The 19,427-nt window shown below is 35.4% G+C and overlaps 1 protein-coding gene across 6 annotated transcripts in view; it reads right to left on the bottom strand.

Moving 5' to 3' along the window:
- ubr5 (ubiquitin protein ligase E3 component n-recognin 5) overlaps positions 1-19,427 on the bottom strand; it is a 57,811-nt gene that overhangs the window by 10,793 nt on the left and 27,591 nt on the right. For 5 of the 6 annotated variants that reach the window (XM_058746083.1, XM_058746084.1, XM_058746088.1 and 2 more), the window contains 23 exons: positions 19,325-19,420; positions 17,278-17,401; positions 17,098-17,195; positions 16,348-16,502; positions 16,081-16,172; positions 15,212-15,358; positions 14,985-15,103; positions 14,116-14,242; positions 13,903-14,032; positions 13,622-13,782; positions 12,406-12,645; positions 11,394-11,517; positions 11,187-11,298; positions 10,083-10,214; positions 8,730-8,987; positions 6,767-7,035; positions 5,000-5,211; positions 3,794-4,027; positions 2,785-2,858; positions 2,430-2,602; positions 2,213-2,326; positions 691-908; positions 491-611 (listed from right to left, as the gene is read on the bottom strand). In XM_058746083.1, the coding sequence (XP_058602066.1) occupies positions 491-611; positions 691-908; positions 2,213-2,326; positions 2,430-2,602; positions 2,785-2,858; positions 3,794-4,027; positions 5,000-5,211; positions 6,767-7,035; positions 8,730-8,987; positions 10,083-10,214; positions 11,187-11,298; positions 11,394-11,517; positions 12,406-12,645; positions 13,622-13,782; positions 13,903-14,032; positions 14,116-14,242; positions 14,985-15,103; positions 15,212-15,358; positions 16,081-16,172; positions 16,348-16,502; positions 17,098-17,195; positions 17,278-17,401; positions 19,325-19,420 (3,530 nt within the window). The remainder of the gene's footprint in view (positions 1-490; positions 612-690; positions 909-2,212; positions 2,327-2,429; positions 2,603-2,784; positions 2,859-3,793; positions 4,028-4,999; positions 5,212-6,766; positions 7,036-8,729; positions 8,988-10,082; positions 10,215-11,186; positions 11,299-11,393; positions 11,518-12,405; positions 12,646-13,621; positions 13,783-13,902; positions 14,033-14,115; positions 14,243-14,984; positions 15,104-15,211; positions 15,359-16,080; positions 16,173-16,347; positions 16,503-17,097; positions 17,196-17,277; positions 17,402-19,324; positions 19,421-19,427) is intronic. The other variant, XM_058746085.1, reaches the window with a different exon arrangement.

Below are 19,427 nucleotides of genomic sequence, written 5' to 3'. Positions count from 1 at the left end.
TACGTTAAATACAGATTAATCTTTGTTAAAGCTGTGGTGTTTGATTAGTAGACAGAAGCAGGTGTTCATAGGCTGCTGTCTCTTTAAGACCAAATGCAAGGACCAAATACTGACATACATCTGGTTTCTTTCTCAGCTGTTTACGTTCACTTAAGACATAACCAACTGTGTTTACCAGAATACTTGCCAAAACATGTATTTAACTTTAAGAGAAACCGAGTCCGATTCAACTTCTCTTTCACATGAATTGTCTGAAATTGCTTGAATGTGTAAACTGGCAAGACAAAACACGTGCAAATGATAACCTTTCACTCCATGATGGTTAAACTTAACAGTTAATCCGTGAATCACATGCGTGCCGAACCGTGGAGCCTGGTCCGTACGGATCTCGGATCATCTACGATCCGTTGCACCCCTATTTATCACTGGAAATAAAATGCAGAAAAAGTGCTTACTCTCAAAAGAAACCGCAAAAATGAGCTGTACTTACAGATCCCGGTTCTGCTCCCACGTCCTCCATGAAGACCCGGCCAAACAGCTCCAGAGAAAGCCGCCAGCGGCCCAGCAACATATCGTGAGAGATCACCATCCCCATAAAGCTACAGTGTGGACTGGAAGAAACGAACAAGAAATGTCACTAACGAAGTCATTCGCAGCTGTTTTATTGCATCTGTGAGTGCGTTGACTTACATAAATGTGGGAAGAGGCGGGCCGTCGCTCTCTGTCAAACCAATCTCTGCGAGAAGGCTGCTCTTTAACTGGGCCGCCAGATCGTGAGGTGAAGGGCCTGGTTTGGATGCATCCATGTCCTGCTCCGCAGCCGGCTGCTCCTCGCCACCCCTCTGCCGAGACTCCATACTCATCACGTTCTTCATGTTCGCCGAATACGACATCTTTGTGGGTAGAATCTGGGATGAAAATTACCCGTAGTAAAATATTGTAAAAATATTGTTTTATTGCTCCCTGTTGTTGAGAACTGCTCTGAGAAGAATTTCTGACTGCACTGAGAACTTAATTTTATATAATGTATATATAAGGATTTATTTAAAATAAGATAAAAATAACTAATTTTATTTAAAATAAAACTAAATATAATAAAACTAAATATAATAAAGCTAAATAAAAAACAAATAAATTAAATTTTAAAAAAATGATAAACAAATTAAAGATAAAACTGAAATTAAAATCAAATTAAAACTAAACCCCAATTAAAAAAATATTTTAAAAAACAAAAAACAAAACTATAAACAAAAAAATAAAAACAAAACAAAATTATAAATATTAAAAATTATATATAACTAAAAGAATTAAGTAGGGCTGTCAATCGTTACTTTTTTTTTTTTTTTTAAATCGCATGATTGTCATGAGTTAACTCGTGATTAATCGCAACTTAAATCGCACATTTTTATTTGTTCTAAATGTACCTTAAATTAATACTTTTCAAGTTTTTAATACTCTAATCAACATGGGCATGGACAAATATGGATGCTTTATGCAAATGTATGTTTATTATTAGTGAAACCATACTCAACAGAGCATGAAAACTAGACATGTTTCAAAGGTCATAGATGTTTTTCAAAAGAACTTGTTTATGTCTATTAGACACATGAAAAAAGAAATTCCAGGTTCCCATTACTTCTCTTTCTTTGCACTGAGCAATTTACTGACACAAACCTGTTTACATTTTTGCACAGCTCACTTCTTCTGAACATGCAAAATGTACATTTATTATTAGATTTGTTTGCCTCTCTGTGCCCACATACTGTATTTTGATGCAGCCAAATTCTCAAAACTGTTTTCATTGGTATATTTTACGGTTTCTGTTGTCAGACAACGGAATGAATATGAAATAGTGACTGAAACGCGACCCATTAAGACTAGGCTACATAACCATCTCTCCTTGCTAAGATGTTAATCTGCACAAAAAGGGGTTTTGCTAAAGGGGTCTGCAAAGCCGAAAGGTCAAACAGAAAGTGTGCACTGCTTTAATCACGTGTTAATAAAATTAGTGCCGTTAAAATGAATTTGCATTAACTTTGACAGCACTAGAATTAAGTAAACAACTAAAATATGTGTTTTTTCGCTTTTTTTAAAAGGTGAATTTAGCTTGTGATGGCCCTTAAAATGACTGTCTGACAAAATGTTCAAAAACTTTTTGAAAAAAGGCACCAATTATCAGTATTGTAAGCAAAAGTATGTGAGCCATGTTAACCTGCAAGCAATTCATGTCCACAGTCAGATCCGTCAGGCCTTTACTGGCCATGTACGAAGACGAATACAGACCCTGACTTGGTCGTCCAAACAAGTCCTCTTTTCTGGCATTGGGCTGTGAGATGAAGAAAAACAGCAGTGTTAAAGATTCAACCATCTGGAATGGCATCACAAACCACCTCTAACAGAGGACAGAGCAGGTAAAGGGCATCTCTGACCTGCAGGAGATGCGGCTGGTCAGCCAGAGGAATGGCCTCGGCGAGGGGCACTTCGAAAGGGTTGGGAGGGATGCATCCCAGGAAGGTCATGGAGTCCGAGCGGCGGAAAAACGGATGGTGCTGTCCAGTCTCAGCAGGGACCGACTCCTCGTCCTTGTCCTGCAGGGTGGAGCCTGTGGAGTCCAGAGTAACAAAGTGGTTTGATTGGACAGCAGGAAAGCAGCTCTGCAAACTCCAGACACCAGAGCCATGCTGCAATGAATCACCATCTGAACCTTTGAGTTTCACTTCAGCTTGTGAGGCTCGTGCACAGTGGGCAACTGAAACACCTCTTTTAAAAAAAGCAACAACTCACTTTGATTGGTGTCCTCATCGTTCTCGTGCTCAGAGTCCTCATTGTCCAGGCCGAGCTCCAGCAGCTCACGATTCCTGAAATAGGATGAAAAAGTATTTAGAAATCTCACAACAGAGATAAACAGACTAAATTTTAGTATCACTGAGATACTCAGTTTTTATTATGTTTTTGAACCAGTTTTTATTTTTATATTATGGGTTTCCATTAAAATTTTTATCTAGTCTTAGTAAATTTATAATTTTTAGTACTAGTCTTTTTTTTTTATACGTCTATACAGTTTTTATTCATTTTTATTTCAGCTTTAGTTTATTTTAGTACATTAAGTTAAATTTAAATGTGAAGTGCTGCCTCTGCAACTAGTCAAAAAAACCTTTTATACCCTGTTTTTTAAAGTATATTTTTTAAGTAATGAAAATGTTTTTTTTTTATGTTTTATAACCTATAGTAACCCTGCAATATAAAAAATGCAAAAATAAAAAGTAAATAAAATTAAAACAAAACTAAGACAAAAATAAAATGTGTTAAAAAAATGTATATAAATAAAACAAAGTGGGTGTGGTTCACTGTTTTAGTATTGAAAAGTTTTCAGGATGCTAACTATGACAACTATTAGCTTTTCAGAAGTTAATTTCACTAGTAAACCAGTTCACTTTAAAACCAGTTCAAAGAAAAACAGAAAATTAAATATCACATTGTTAACTAAAGATTTTCATTAATTGAAACAGCTGAAATAAAATAAAACAAATATTCAATGAAAAACTACTACTAAAATTACTAAAACGGAAATAAAAATCAAAAAGGTATTTTTTAAATGATTAAAAATATCAAAAGCACAAAATAAAAACTTTAAAAAAAGCGAATTCAAAATATTTAAAATATAATGTATTACATTATATATAAAATATTAAAATATCACTGTCAAATATCAACAATTATTTAAGCCATTAATTATCCACACTAAATGTAACTACTAAAATCATGTGTTTCAGTGCTAATATGGGCAGTTTACCTCTTCCTGTCAATCTGAGTGGTGTCGAGTGTTGTCTGCAGATTCATGGCTTTAATCCAGTAGATGAGGGCCTGGAAGACATATGCCACATGTTTGAGCGAACATACGTCCAGCACAGGCAGAACGTCCGAATGCTCGTCATTATGGGAACGCATCAGAGACAGAGCGTAGTTCAGGAAGTCTCCTCGAGCCGACATCATCCCCTGACGAGCCGTCAAAAGTGTTGCGGCGCGTCTGGAACACAGAGAATAAAATTACTTTATGACAGTAGAGTGATGCAGGAATGATGTGTTTTTGTAGGCCAAAACCCGTAAACGAGTCTTCGCATTTCCAGTTAAATCGTCCTGAAGTCATTGGGTTTTTTTGAATGGGTTTTTTGGTTAAAGGCCTAAAATAAGATCTGTGGTGAACACAATCTCAAGATTTCACATATACGTGTGAGTGTGTGTGTACATGTACATGTATATACACAATTATATTTATATTCTTATATTTTATATTATAAATAAATATTTAATATATAAACATAACATTTTTCTTAAGTATATACACATGCATCTGTTTGTATTTATATTAGAGGTCGACCGATAGTGGATTTTACCGATACCGATAGCTAGGTTGGACCACACTGGCCGATACCGATTAATCAGCCGATAGTTTTCAAAATGGATACTGAAAGAGAGCTAGTGCTTTACTATTAAAAAAAAAAAAAAAAGCAGCAACAGTACTGAACCATACTTTGTAAATGAATAAAAATATTAATAGTATTTACTATACTGATCATTAAAGTTATTTCACAAAACACTAACAAGGAACAATACTTCTACAGTTTTCATTAATGCTACGAATGGACTCTTATTGTTAATTTCTGCGGGTGTTAACACGTGACTAAATGGCACTATAGAGGTTGTCAAGGACATTAAATGTGATTACACCAAACAGGTAAACTCATCAACTCACTAGTCGCTTTCACAGCTTGTTTATAAAAAGTTACTTCTGCCGATAGTATTCAGGCTTCAAAATTTATAAAATTGGTTCATTTGTAAAAATTGTCATGAACAAAACGTGAAAGAATCAAACTAAGCGTTTATTTTCTGCAATATTCCAATGGAAAATTCCTATTGGGTTTCTGTTGAGGGAACCACAGAAATGAGAAAACGGAGGGGTGAATTTTCATCAATAATTTTAACTGCGCTGACATCTTACCTTCGACCTTCAAGGGTGCGGAGACTGGCCTCCTCTCGCGCAGTCATGCGCTCCCTGCGACCTGCGTGCTGTGAAGCGTGCAGCGGGTGGCTCGGGTGACCAGGATCCCCGGCTGATGACAGAGCGGAGCCGTAACGAAGCTGCGCTTCAGTGGAATCCATGATGGACACCATCCAGTTCCAGGTGGGGATCAACTTATCCTCCACAAAGTTCTGCAAAACCGACACCAGAGGTTGCGTTAACCGAAACTCTGTCATTTACAGAATTTTTTTTAGCAGTGACGAAAAAATCTGAAGGCTGTCCGTCACTTTGACAGATTACACGGAGGGTGATCTATTGTAATTTGTAACTGTAATTCCCAACCCAGTCCAGTTGGTGGCGAGTGCGCTCCAGTGAGGCAGCAGAGCATGGGATCATCAGCTCCAGAACAAAAATAAAACTGTCACCAAGTCTTTTGCAATGCGTTTGATTACGCACAGGCGAGTACCCACAAGTAGTAAAGTGAAAGCACTTTGCGCTGCCGCTTCGCTTGATCTGAGGTGGCTACAGTGATCTATCACACCACATTAAAGAGCACCAAAATGGTATTTATTGCTTGAATTTCCTAATAAAATGGACAGAATTTGAAATCTGAGACTTTCACATCAAAAGTAACAAATCACAAAGCTTAGCCTATATATGTACGGTTCATTCATCAACTGAAAACAGAATCGATTGGGATTTAAGAATCGATATTGGTTCATAAATGAGAATCTATTAAAAATCGAGAAATCATTTTTTTGTTTTACCAAGCCCTAGCATATTTTGTTGTTTTTAGTGGCCTCCGCTGTCACTGTGGGGTGTGGTGTTGAACATGTATAAGCCTATATGCTCGTCCTGTAGGTTCATTATTTAAAATGAAAATGTGAACAAAAAAAAAGCAATTAAATTTGTTATAATTAAAATATGAAAATTAAAATTACGGTTAATAGATGGAATTTTTACGACCCTGTCCGTCAAAATGACAGACAATGTTAAAGTCTAACGCAACCTCTGACCAACACGTTCCTGTTATACGCAAGGGATAATGCACGGCTAGCTCTGCATTAAACAATTTTAATGCACGATGTGGAGGCCAAGAGCTCTCTGCAAAGTACATTAAAATTATTTTATGCACAACTAGCCATGCATTATCCTGCGTATACCTTGGTCATTTGCCAGCATTGACAAGTTAAAGCCGTTAATGATGTTTGTAGAGCAATATTTGACCAGAAGGGTAAAAATGACAGTTATTTTCATCAGTTACGGTTTGTTAACTGTAGCATTCTGCCCACTTCAAATCAGACTCCGATGACATAATGCAGTAAGTTCACATTTATTTGAATTAATTATAGCAGAGACAGTTGTGTGTGCATTACCTGCAACTGCGCATCTCTTTACAAACAATGATGCTGAACAGCGATTTTACACCTCGTTGCTGGGGAATATAATGGAACGATCTAGTATCTTGGCTATTTTATTAATACAAATCACGGGGCAGCGTTGACAAGTTTGTGTGTGCGCGCATGTGTAGAGAGAGTGATCTCCGACTCTCTCTCTCTGTGTGTGTGTGTGTGTGAATCAATTAAAGCAGCGCATTAATATGGAACGGTGATTGGAACTACCTGTGCATTAAACAGTTTTAATGCATACCTGCCAGCCAATCAGAATCGAGTATTCAGAGAGACCATGGTCTAATTTGCCTTTATTCCAGTCTGATTCTGCTCGGGTAAAGACCGAACGGCTCACCTGCAGATTGACCGCGTCCTGATAGGTGAGTTTGACGGCAGCGGGGTACTGCGAGTACACCAGGTGGTTGTATTTAGGTATGAGGCTCATGAGGTCGGAGATCTGGCGGATGACGATGCTGTAGGCTCGAGCCAGGCTGCTGGCGGATGTCAGGTAGCTGCTGGAGTTACTGGCCTCCAGGGCTGCGGCGGCGGCTGCTGCGCTCGTGCTGATGGCGCTGCTCCGTCGCAGGTTTGAAGGATCGATGTAGATGAGACCCGTAGAGCTCGCTGGAGGACACATCACAATTATTGCCACTAATAATGAATTACTTATCATATTTTCCAGCATATAAGTTCTGTTTATCAACTAGAACATGCTGTAAATTATGGTGCTTTCAAGTCCACCTGGGAAGTTTGTATTAATGAGTTTTGAAGATGGCAATGTACCATTTCAACAAAAAAATTCACTAAAAATTTTTAAGTCAAAGAAAGAAGGAAAGAGAAAGAAAGAAAGAAATATCAGTGTCACCATTGTCAATATTAACTACAACTAACCAAAACTATCTTTTCTTAAAAATGAACAAATAAATAAAAGATGACAATTTAAATTTTTGGGTGAACTATCCTTTTAAATTTAAGATGAGGAACTAAAGTTACAAAAACTAAAATAATAAAAACTTACAAAAATTAAAAAAAACTGAAAACACAAAAACTAATTCAAAATATTAATAAATACTTTATATTATATTACATAATACTAAAATAACATCAAAAGGATGAAAAACAGACTTCTTTAATCACTTTTGTTTGGAGCAATGTTGGGAGATGTACTTTTTCTACAAAAATCTCAGTAAGATTTTTTTTAACTACTTCTACAAAATAATATAATATGAATAAGTGCAAATCAGGTGTTTTTATTTTAATTCAATTTACTAATATAAATATTATAAATAAAACAGTATATATCCTGTCATAATTGTACAGAACTGTCATATTCTGTACATGCAACTTTGATTTGAATTTAATGATTTTTTTTTATTTTTTACTATAAATCTAATTCACCATCAATACTGAAGCTGCATTTATTACTCGCCACCAACTCAAAAGTTTCCCACTTGTACTAGCTACTTTGTGGTGGCATTCATGTGCCTTCAACTCATAAAAACAATCTTTCTGGGATGACTTATATTCCAAAGTGACTATACAATGCAATTATCATCAAGCATGGAAAACATGTGGAAAAAGCACACACATTTGGATTTGTGCTGAATGAGAGGTAATTCTTTTTAAATTTAAAATAAATAAATTTAGGTTTGGTGTTTATAATAAATGTTTATATCGAATACCACTATAATTTATGTTTGTTTTATATGAATTTGTTTTCTGAATATCATTAAATTGAAATGTTTTGTTGTGGAGGGCAACTAAAATGCATGGTCATAGTGTTGATAATAGTGCTGTCAAACGATTAATCGCATACAATTTTTTTTTTTTTTTTCACATAATATGTGTTCCGTGCATATTTATTATGTATATATAAAAACACACATGCATGTATATTTTTAGGAAAAATGTTACATTTATATATTAAATATATTTATATGAGATATAATTTATATGAATATAAATATATACACGTAAATAGATGTAAAGACTTTCAAAATACATGCGATATGTCTTATATATACACACAATAAATATACACAGTAGACTCACATATATTATGTAAACAAAAACTTTTATTTTGGATGCGATTAATCGTTTGACACCATGTTTGTGAGCGTTTGATTTTTTTTTACCGGAATTTTACATAATTTCTGAATGCAATCTTAAAATGCTGACATGTACACTAATACGACTTATGTGGGTTTTTCTTCTTTCAACAATCCAATTTTGAGCTGGTGTGACAGTCAGGAGTGACTTGTTCTCCCGAAAACTGGGTGTTTTTTTTTTTTTTTGGACAGGTGGTGGGAGATACTGACCAGCAGGTGTGGATGAGCTGGACGGGGCGCCGCCGGCGGAGCGCTGGCTGGGTGTCGTGCGAACAGCCCACTGCATGGAGCGCGGCGCCTGGGCCGCACTGTTAGCATGCGCTGAGCCCGTGGTTCTCTCTAGAGGCTCGTCCAACAGGAAAGTCTCCTGATCCACATCGTCACTCTGACTGCTGCTGCTGTCCGAGTCACTGGAGTCATTCGACTGGGAGTCGTCCTCAGAGAAGAAAGCAGGAACGCTGCTGGCACCTTCAGGGAAAAAAAACAGAGTGGAAGGTTATGCTAAAGCCAGCATCACAATTCTCAAACGCACGCGCAATTTTTTTTATGTTATGGTTTAAAGGTGCTAGTGGCATCAAACAGAATTACAACACAGTTGGTTTGATTGACATGTGCTCAACCAATGGCGTGAGTTTTGGGCGGGGCTACCTGTTTGTTTGACCCATTGCAAATGGGAGGTGTTACAAAAATGTTTGAAAATTTGCAATTCTATTTGATGACACTCCAGGCATAAGAATGAAACATTTTTGTCTCTTTGTTCTCCATTGTTTGATTTTTTCCTTTTCTTTGTTTCTTTCCCCAGGCAATCTACCTCATGAACAGTTAAATGTTCTCTCATTGTGCAATAACCTTATACTCATTTATCGCCCTACATCCTAGTACATCCCAACAACTTTATTTTTTATTCTATTCATATTCTATTTTATCTCTAGCACACCTGTACATATGTCATTTTTTTTGGTTCATTTATATTTATACATGTGTGCATTTTATTCATATCTTATTTTTATTATCTGTGTGTTGCTGTCTCTGTGTACTGGAAGCTTGTAACACTAAAACAAATTCCTTGTATGTACAAACATGCTTGGCAATAAAGCTCTGTCTGACTTCTGTCAAAGCATCTGCCACCAAAAAATGGCTTTCTGGATAACTCTGGTACCGTTACATTTATTTGAATGCTGATTAATGAACAGTCATTTACATAAATAAATGAAAATATTAAAATAAAAAATAAAATAAAAATTACATTTGGGTAAATTAATCAAAATAAGTAAATATATCTAGATTTAGATACATTAGTTAGACTAGTATAGACTAGTTAGTCTAATTTCTGCCAATAGTAGATAAACCAAGGCATCCGATTTGATAGGAAAAATGAAAAATAGACTGTTTGACCCACTAAATATAATTCTACAGGTGCCACATGGACAAATTCAAAACAAAATGTTTTTATCCAAAGCCATTAAAGCTTCCTGTACGCTCAGGAGGTTATGTGGAGAGCAAAACAAAATGGGAGAGCACCACAATTACAGTAATTGCAGCAATTTTGATAAAGTGAAACACCTGCTTCAGATCCAGCGGTGGCGGCGGTCACAACGCTCCTGCGGCCGCTGGCGTTGTCTTGGTTGCTATGGTTACTCTCGCTGTCACTCTCGGTCTCAGCAGCAGCCAATAAATCCAGCTCCATGTCGCTCCCTGTAAGAAAAACGATTAGCAATTATTTGTGACCTCAGCCTCATTTATAGAAGAAACTATTGGCTTCTAGACAAAAGGACAACAAGCACCAGTGTTTTAAACACATTCGTTTTTTTCTTGTAATACAAAAATTCTGAATAGCGCAGCAGGAAATGCACTGAATTGTAGGGCTGGGCAATAATATTAAATCACAGTATTTTTTTTCCATATCATTCGATATTGATATTTATCACGATATTCATTTTATACCATTAATAGGAAAGAAATACATCTCACATGTTTGTTAGACGTGAAGAATTAATGTAACTTGTCTGTTTACACGAGAACTCAGTAAACTACTTTTTCATTCAACTTGTGATTTTAATAATGCATTAGTAAATGCTGAAATTAACATTAAGATTAATAAATGCTATAGAAGTATTGTTCAATCTTAGCTCATGTTAACTAATGTAGTTAACTAATGAACCTGTTACCTATTTTTTCTGGATTTCGTGTTTTATTATTTAGCACAAATTTATTATCAAAAATTGTCTAATTAAATGTATTAATAAATTCAACAAATTAATCAATCTTTTAAAATGCAATCAAATGAAAATATAATAATTTACAACACAAACTCAGATTTTTTTTATTTTTGGTGATATAAGCTGCTGCACAACAGAACTTGTACATCACATTAAATCATGGATAAATATCTTGATTGTATGATATTCCTTATTTTTAAAGTGAGGAGGACTACATTTAACTATTCAAAAAGGTCACATTCTTGTCACATTTTCTTCAAGTTAAACCTAACTTTTATTTTGGTGGTTTGTTCTTAAGACCTTTAATTTTTCCAGATAAATATTGATTTATCACTCAGCCATACAGTGATATAAGAATGTAAATAACACCTTATGAGATTAAACAAATCTCTGTCTCTCATTTGCGAGTCCTGTTAAGCATACAGTGTCTGTGCGACCATGCGTTTACCATCTTCATCGTGCTCATCATGCTGCCCTTCGGCCTCTGCGTTCTCCTCGCCCTGTTCCTCCTGGTCATCATGGTGATCCTCCTCACCTGCAACGCCCTCCACAACCTCCACCTGAACAAGTGAACAGCCAGGGAGCATTTAGAGAAAGAGCTTCAGGCAAAACAAACAAACTTTAAAACAAGTGAAAGAACAATATAGCATTGCACCTCTTCTACGTCAGCAGAAACAATATCATCTTGCTCCTCGTCGCGGCCACGGGCCGTTTGGGACTGGCTGCTGCGGCGGGGCTGAGGGTTCCTGATAATGTAAGAAGAGGCCGACTGACTGGAGCTGAGAGGCACAAGATGGCAGACAACACCAGCATTAATGACAACTTCAATAAGATCTATTATAGCTTCAGTGTATTCTTAATCTACAAAAGTGGTTCTCAATCCAGTGACCTCAGCAAACTTCCAAGGTGGTGATATGATGACTTAATGTTTTTTTAAATAAGGTTTAAAATAGCATAAATAATAAAAAAAATTTGTTGTTTCAATTCACCCCCTCAAGCCAGAATTACCATTATCTTGAAATAACCGGATATATAAGACCTACTTTTAGCCTAAAAAGCCAAAAAATGTGATTTATAGACCTGAAAACTCGTGTAAATAAATTAAGACATTTTTCTAGTTATGGCAAGCTATAAAATGTTTTCTAGGATAGAAAAATCTCTGTGGTTTTTATTGTGGCGGGCAAAATATAATATAAATGCAATATAATGACGATTAAGAGATGGAAAAACTCTTTAGGAGCTGAGAAAAAACTTTTTTTTTTTTTTTTTTTTAGTTACGCTGAGCCCTAAAATATTTTAATTGGGAAAAATAGAGTCCAGTATTTTTTTTTTTTTTTTTTTTAAATCTTTATCCAGTAAAGCACAAATGACTGAAAACACCATGTAAATTCACTGGCTAAAAAGAGAAGAAACCCTGAAGAAGATTCTGCTCTTAAAATTTCTGGAATTTTGAAGTGTAATGATAACTAATTTTAGTTATAAATTTTAATCTATTGACACTCAATTTCTGTCAATTAGAAAAAGCTTTGAAATCAAACTTTGTGATTGTAGCAGACGTACCAGAGGAAACCTAATAGTCTACATGGGAGGCTTGGAGTCAAAAACATTGAAAACCATTGATGCATGAAGCTACAGGTGGATTTTCAGTCGACTGAAGCGTCACTCACCTGCTGGACTGATCCGGGGAGGGTCTTGGCGGCAGGGGCTCCACAGAGAAGAGCTCCTCGCTGCCCTGTACGGCGTCGATGCTGGTACTGGCCAGAGTGAAGGGCGCTGTAGGCCGAGCGATGCCCATCCGCACCGGCACGATCAGGGATTCGGCCACATTGCAGAGCTCTTCCACTGCGTACGGCAACAGAGCCTGGAAAACACGCCTGCACTTCCCGATGGGCTGCGGGATGAAGTTACTGAAGGAAAAACAAAAGAGAGATAATGGGAGCATGAGCAATGTGATTATTATTCTTCCATTAAGAAAAGTCAATATACATTATCATCTCTGTAAAGCCTGACATATGAAAATCAATTTTTTTTTTTAAATGGAACGGTTTACTAAACCTTTAAACAATATATTTTTTAAAAACCTATATAAGTTCAATATAATAGGTATAAATGAATATAATAGGTTATATAATTATTATATAATTGCAAGTGTAATGTTATATTAATGCACCAAATGAGAGGGGTCCCTGTATAGTTTACAGCATTAGTTGATTTTGTTTCCCACCAGGATTTTTTTCCCTTAAGAAAAATGTACATATACCTGAAATATTTACAAATTAATCAATATCAATCACATTGTATGAGATTATATTCCGTGATGTTTTCTGAGAATATTATCATACCATGAAAATCTCATACCATTACAACCTTAATGTGAAAAACAGGATTTTCAGCAGTTTTGATCATTTAGACGCCTTAGAAACTTGCATATCATAGGCTTTATAGGGTTAAAAATCAACATTAAACATGAAAGACTACCATATTCGCTTTTAATGATAAGATAATTAGACAATGTGTTTTGCATAAGGGTCATTCCGTGTCAAATCATCCGGTTCAAATTGTTGATTCTTTCTGAAGTCATTTTACCTCCTTGTAATTTGGCTCTGAATCTCAGGTGAAACCTGCCATTATGACCCCCCTCTACAAAATACTGGATTACTCAGTAAATATTCATCCGTGACATTTAATATTTTGGCTTTCATTACTATACATGCCTGTCTTTCTTCAGAAAAAAATTAGCAAAATCAAAAATTTGAGCCGGGGACCTCTGGTTGAGCTGACACGAAATGACCCATAAAGCATTCACATTTTGCTTTTAAACTCAACATTTTACTAAATGCTTACGAAACCCTTTTCTATTCTCATAAGCATGACTGCACATACTTTTTCTTCTTGGAAGACGCCATCTCCACACTGAGGATGACAAACACTCGGGCCACAGAGCGCAGGAACCTGCGCGTGACATTGATGGCCTCCTCCCTGCGGCCGGGAGTGTATTTATTCTGCAGCTCCTTCACCAAGGTCCCCAACAGCGTGTCAATAAACTGGAGAACAACAAGAGCAAGAGGAGAATGTCATTATAAACTAATCAAGGATAGCTGAAACATGCAAAATAATGAAATGTTCATGGAAGTAAAAGCACAACTGCAGTTTCTTTGACTCACGGTGATGTCCGGCGCACACTTGACGATGAGGCAATGTGTGAAACAGTCCAGCCTGATGGTGCCGCTCTGCTGGTTCAGGTACATCTGCTCCTCTGGCAAAAGGTGAGCGATTCTGCTGCTGGCACTTAGTCTGAAACAACACACCACGGTATGTCAGCAAAAATGTCTTGAAAGCTGAATATGTACGATGAAATTAGCCAATGTTCTACTCACGGGTCTTTGTTTTCCTGAGAGCCGAACATGATCATGGATTTCAGCGCGTTCCAGTCCTGCAACACGCGCTCTAGAGCCAGCTGCGCAAAGCGAGGAGGCTCCAGGTCATGATCCGGCATATCCGAGTCTGAGAGAAAGACAGACACACATTGAAGAACACAAAACAAAAAAACCAATGTTCTCCATACATTCACTAATCAATCATGCACAATAAAACCACAAACATGTTAAGAAATGAAATACTCGTCTTCAAGATATTAAGTTTAAAGCATTACAAACACATTTTCATGTTGCCCCTAGGAATCCAGGCGCCAGATTTATTTTGCTACTTCAGAGAAAGAAAAATTAAGAATATTTTGTATTCCCAAAAAAAGTAATGATCTTTTTTTTCCTTTTACAGTTTTCTAAGAATCTTCTTAAAAATGATCATAAATAACCTCCTAAATTTAGGATACCCTCCAACTTGTCTTAAATTCACAAAGGTAAAAATTAAATTGTATTTATTGTTTCTGATTAATTGTTGTAATTAAGCATTACAACATAACACTACATGTACATTTTACTAATCAGGAATGTGCACAATTACTCTGAAGTGAGACCAATGATTGATAATAGTGGTCGACCGATACTGGTTTTTTGACAGCCGATGCCGATATCTTGGAAAGCAGGGTGGCCGATGTAAAGCCGATATAATTATTTATTTTAATTAATATTTAAGAAATTTGAAATCATTTGAAAATGGATTTACAAATAAGTGTGTAAAATAAACACACTTATACTTGATGACCAAGTATTTTTCACAACTAACCGACCACTAATTGATAATGTAAAAATGATTTTTGTGAATCCGGCCCTACTCAAAGACACACCTTCAGCGCTGGCGGCCTTCCGGTTCCTGTCCTCTCGTATGCGAGGTGGTCGATACTGGCAATGCTCCACGCTCTGCCTTGCAACAGTCTGCACCAGGAATAGCAAGATGTGCTCTCCCCTGCCAGACACAAACAGAGATAGGACTGGATGTTGCCCTGATGACCCCATAATATGGTTTGACAACAAAGCTGGAGCAGGACTTAAAGTACTCATTCCTTGAACATACCTGCTGTTAGGAGTGGTAACTAGATTAGTGGTGGTCAGCAGTCTGTAGAGTAGATCTAAACGAGCTGCTTTCTGGCCCGCGATGAGGGTCTTGCATTTACACTTCTCCCAGCAGTCACAGTATGCAGTGGGAGACGTTCGCTTTAATCTGGAGATGAAACAGATTACAGTTTTACAATTTAGTGATCTACCTTGCTGCCTTCTAGGGATTATAATAGCTGAAACTCAACCCAATAAGTAATAGTTTTGGAAAACTTTGAACTTTCTGAAGTCTAATAAGTTGCTGTCAATTTAGTGCCAACATGCTGCTAAGCTCACAGTACTCAATATAAGCAATACAAGTATAAAAATGCATGCAGTCCACAGTTGAGTAGTAATTGTTTCTCTACATTTCAGTATTTTTGAAAAGCACAGTTTTCAGTAATAAATCAACAGTTAGCTTGCATCACGTCATCTTGTTATTTTTGTATTATTTACTCTACTATACTTCTATAAGTATTTATTTATATTTTAATTAGCTTTTATTTTTATAGTATTTTATAGTATATAAATTTAGTTTTCATTTTAGTTTTAGTAATTGTTACATGCTTGTTATTTTTATTACTTCTCATTTTATTTCTTTAGTTTTCATTTTTCAGTTTGTCATTTTAGTACTTCAACTGATTTTATTTATTTCACTTAGTTGCCAAGACTTCTCATTTTCATTTAAGTTTTTCATTAAATATTTATATTTTCTTTCATCTTTATTTCAATTAATAAACTATCGTTTTAGTCAATGCATTCAAGGATTTTGCCCTTCCAGAAGGATACATGTGGTGATGCAGAGAATTAGGTGTCAAGTTCAAATTATTTTATAGCAGGTGCACTCACTTGCAGTCGTGACCCTTGTGACAAACTCTGGCGCATTCAGTGCAGCAGCACAGAGACTCCAGCAGGCCGCAAGTTCTGCACTCAAAGATGTCCTGCAAACAGACAAGTTCAGTTAATCACACAGTGCCATTCTATAAAACCATTTAGCTCAGTGCTTCTCAACAGTTTTTTTATGTAAATAAATATCTTTAAAACTATTTAATCCAAAAAAACAAGCTTTCATTTTCTTTATGAATAACATTATACACTTTGAAAATCAGTTTGTACCTGGTTGATGTGTTCAGCTCCAGTCCAGGTGAAGCTGCAGGTATCGTTACAGCACAGGACGTAGAGGGGAGAGTCATCTGGGTTTGTTCCTGAAGGACAGATCATCTCCATGAACACAGACGCTGCATCCTCTTTCTCTCCAAGACCCGGTTCACCTAAACCACATATCATGAGATCCAGATAAGATTTATAAACAAAACAAGGGCATCTCTAAACATTTCCAAACATGGCAAATGCATCTCAGCAAGTTAAACCAAGGTTATTATAGTTATAACTAAACCCATTAAAAATGTGTTACTTAAAATAAAATAATGTTAACTGAAATTAAATACATTTTGTAATTTTTCATTTAGTTTACCTTGAAGTATTAAAATAAAATTTATTTTTCTAAAATAAATACAAACTATGTAGAAATTTTTAAAAAATATAAAAAGACAAAACCCCAAAATTAAAAAATAAATAAAAGCTTAAAATGACGTAATCTCATTTACGTTTGGTTTAACTTTAAAATACGAAAACAAAAATTAAACCTATAGACATTTAAAAAAAAAAAAATTACTTAAACTTAAAATAAATAAATATATATATATATATATATATATATATATATATATATATATATATATATATATATATATATATATATATATATATATATATATATATATATATATATATATATATATAAAAGAAAAAAAGATATATATATAAAAATATAAATAGAGTCAAACTGCAGCCATATACACTCACCTTTGGTTATTTTCTGTGCTGCTTCTAAAACAGTAATGGCTGCTGGGTAAGCTCTCCCGCTCACCGCCAACATGAATGGAGTCATTCCACGAGCATCCCTATCAAACAACAGCAAAAAAAAACTCAAGGACTGCTAAAGAGAGACTGGCTATCATTTAGAGCAGAGAGAGCGTGACGTACTTGGCAGAGAGCAGCTCTCTTAAGTGAGGTCGCAGGACGACGCTGTCACACATTAGCTTCAGTATCAGGTGTGCGTTGGCCTTTCGGTCTTTAGATTCCACTACTGATGGTTCAGAAGAAGGTCCTTGAGAAGACATGGGAAATATTGAAAACATGCTACAAGAAAGTTTTATAAATGACAGCACCGAGCTGTGGTTCTCAACTGAAGGGATTGTGACCGAAAAACTGGTTGCATGTATATTCTAATTCAGGGTTATTTTTCATTAACAAACTACAACTTAAACCATTAAAAAAAAAAAAATTATATTGTCACTTGAAATAAATTAAACACTAAATGAAATAAACTATAAAAATATATAAATGTTTTTTTTTTTTTTATGTAGTTTTGCCAAGGCAACATTTCCATTTAATTTAACTTGAAATTACTAAAATAACTAAAAAAAATACTATATAATAATTTTTTTTTTTTTAAATATTATAAATATTGAAAATTTATATTAAGAAATACTACAACTTCAGGGCTCGACATTAACGCTTGTCCGGGACAAGTGAATGTTTTGGACGGGCAAGTGAAAGAGAAATTTACTAGCCCAATCGGACAAGTAACTTGAAAAAGTCAATACCAAAAACAATAATAACTGCCTTTATTTGTGATATAGCCTTTGTTATAGGGGTGTGCGATTATATCGTTTGCGATAATTTCGTAATTGTTGTTTTAACGAGTATATTGCAAGAATCAAACAAAGAGCGCACGCATAATTACGTAAAGTCGTCTAGGTTAGACTAGCTCACGTGCATTCTTTCACTGCATGATTCAGTATTACAATTACAATGCATGAAGAATGATCAGAAAATTCAAGACATGGGGGAGGAAAATGTATGCATTTATATCATTTCATATAGTTAATATCACACGAAGATCGAACGCCGTTTTTCTTGCTTCAAAAATCATCATGATTACAAATGTGATAACAGTTCAATAAACAAGAAGTTAACATTAAGAGACTTACGTTTTAGACACCATATTGCCTGTTTTTGCTCTATTCACCAACAAAAATAACTCCAAACACAGCCACAGTGCTGTTTTGCGTCTCTGAGCAACATGACGGTGTTTTGTGCCTGAATGAATCAACTGTTTAAATGATTGGGTTCAGTCGCAATGACTCACTTATTAACAGTGACTTGATGCCACCTACTGGTGGTTTTAATTTCACATTTACAGTATTTAAAAAAAAAAATTATTAATTTCAAATATCAGTATCCAACGTTTTATGTATCAAAACATTATTTATTCATTTGTAACTTCAGGTTAAAGCATTCCATGTCCCTCAGAGCTGCATTAAACAGTGGGTAAATAGATCCCACTTCAGATGCAGCTTCTGTTTCTTCTGCATTGCAAAGATGAATTTTGTTGATACTGATTTCATTTGTTTGGTAACAGCCCAAATGTCTTATACTAATTGACTGATTAAATTTAACTAATTAAAACTTTTTAAATTTAAGTTTGAAAATGATGAAAATTATATATACATATATTTATATATAAGTAAATATTAGCATTTTATTTTTAAGTTTACTATAAAATAATTGTATTTGTATTTAATTCTAACTTTTTATTTTAAAATATAATAGTATTAATCACACTTTATTATTTTGTTCATTATTTCATTTAAAAAGAAAAATCTAAATAAACGAAATGTGTTTTATATAACTACATTTATAACTCAATTCAACTTAATTTTTTCTCTCCGGGCAAGTAACTTTTATACTCGGACAAGTAAATGACAAATTTACTTGTCCGAAGGACAACCACATGAGAATGCTTAATGTCAAGCCCTGAACTTTAACTAAAATTCAAGTAAAATCATGAAATATTAAAACAAAATATTAACAAAAACTGTATTATTATAATACTAATCAATTATACTAAAATAGCACTATCATGATTGGGTCACCATTGATGTTCAAAGCAAAATCTGGGTCCTAAGAGTAAAACCAGTTGAGAACCACTGGCGCAGATCGTCCTTTGGGAGGCTGGTTCACATACCTGGGATGGTGGAAGTACTGGGTCCCTGGTTAGTGCCTGTGGAAGCAGTGGTAAGGGAGCCCACTGCAGGGGCCAAGATGAAATCAATGTCACCGTCTAGCGG

The sequence above is a fragment of the Onychostoma macrolepis genome, chromosome 16, assembly GCF_012432095.1.
Source record: "Onychostoma macrolepis isolate SWU-2019 chromosome 16, ASM1243209v1, whole genome shotgun sequence".
NCBI lineage: Eukaryota > Metazoa > Chordata > Actinopteri > Cypriniformes > Cyprinidae > Onychostoma > Onychostoma macrolepis.
The sequence above is the reverse complement of the archived record's forward strand: the minus strand, read 5'-3'. Positions and strand labels throughout refer to the sequence as shown.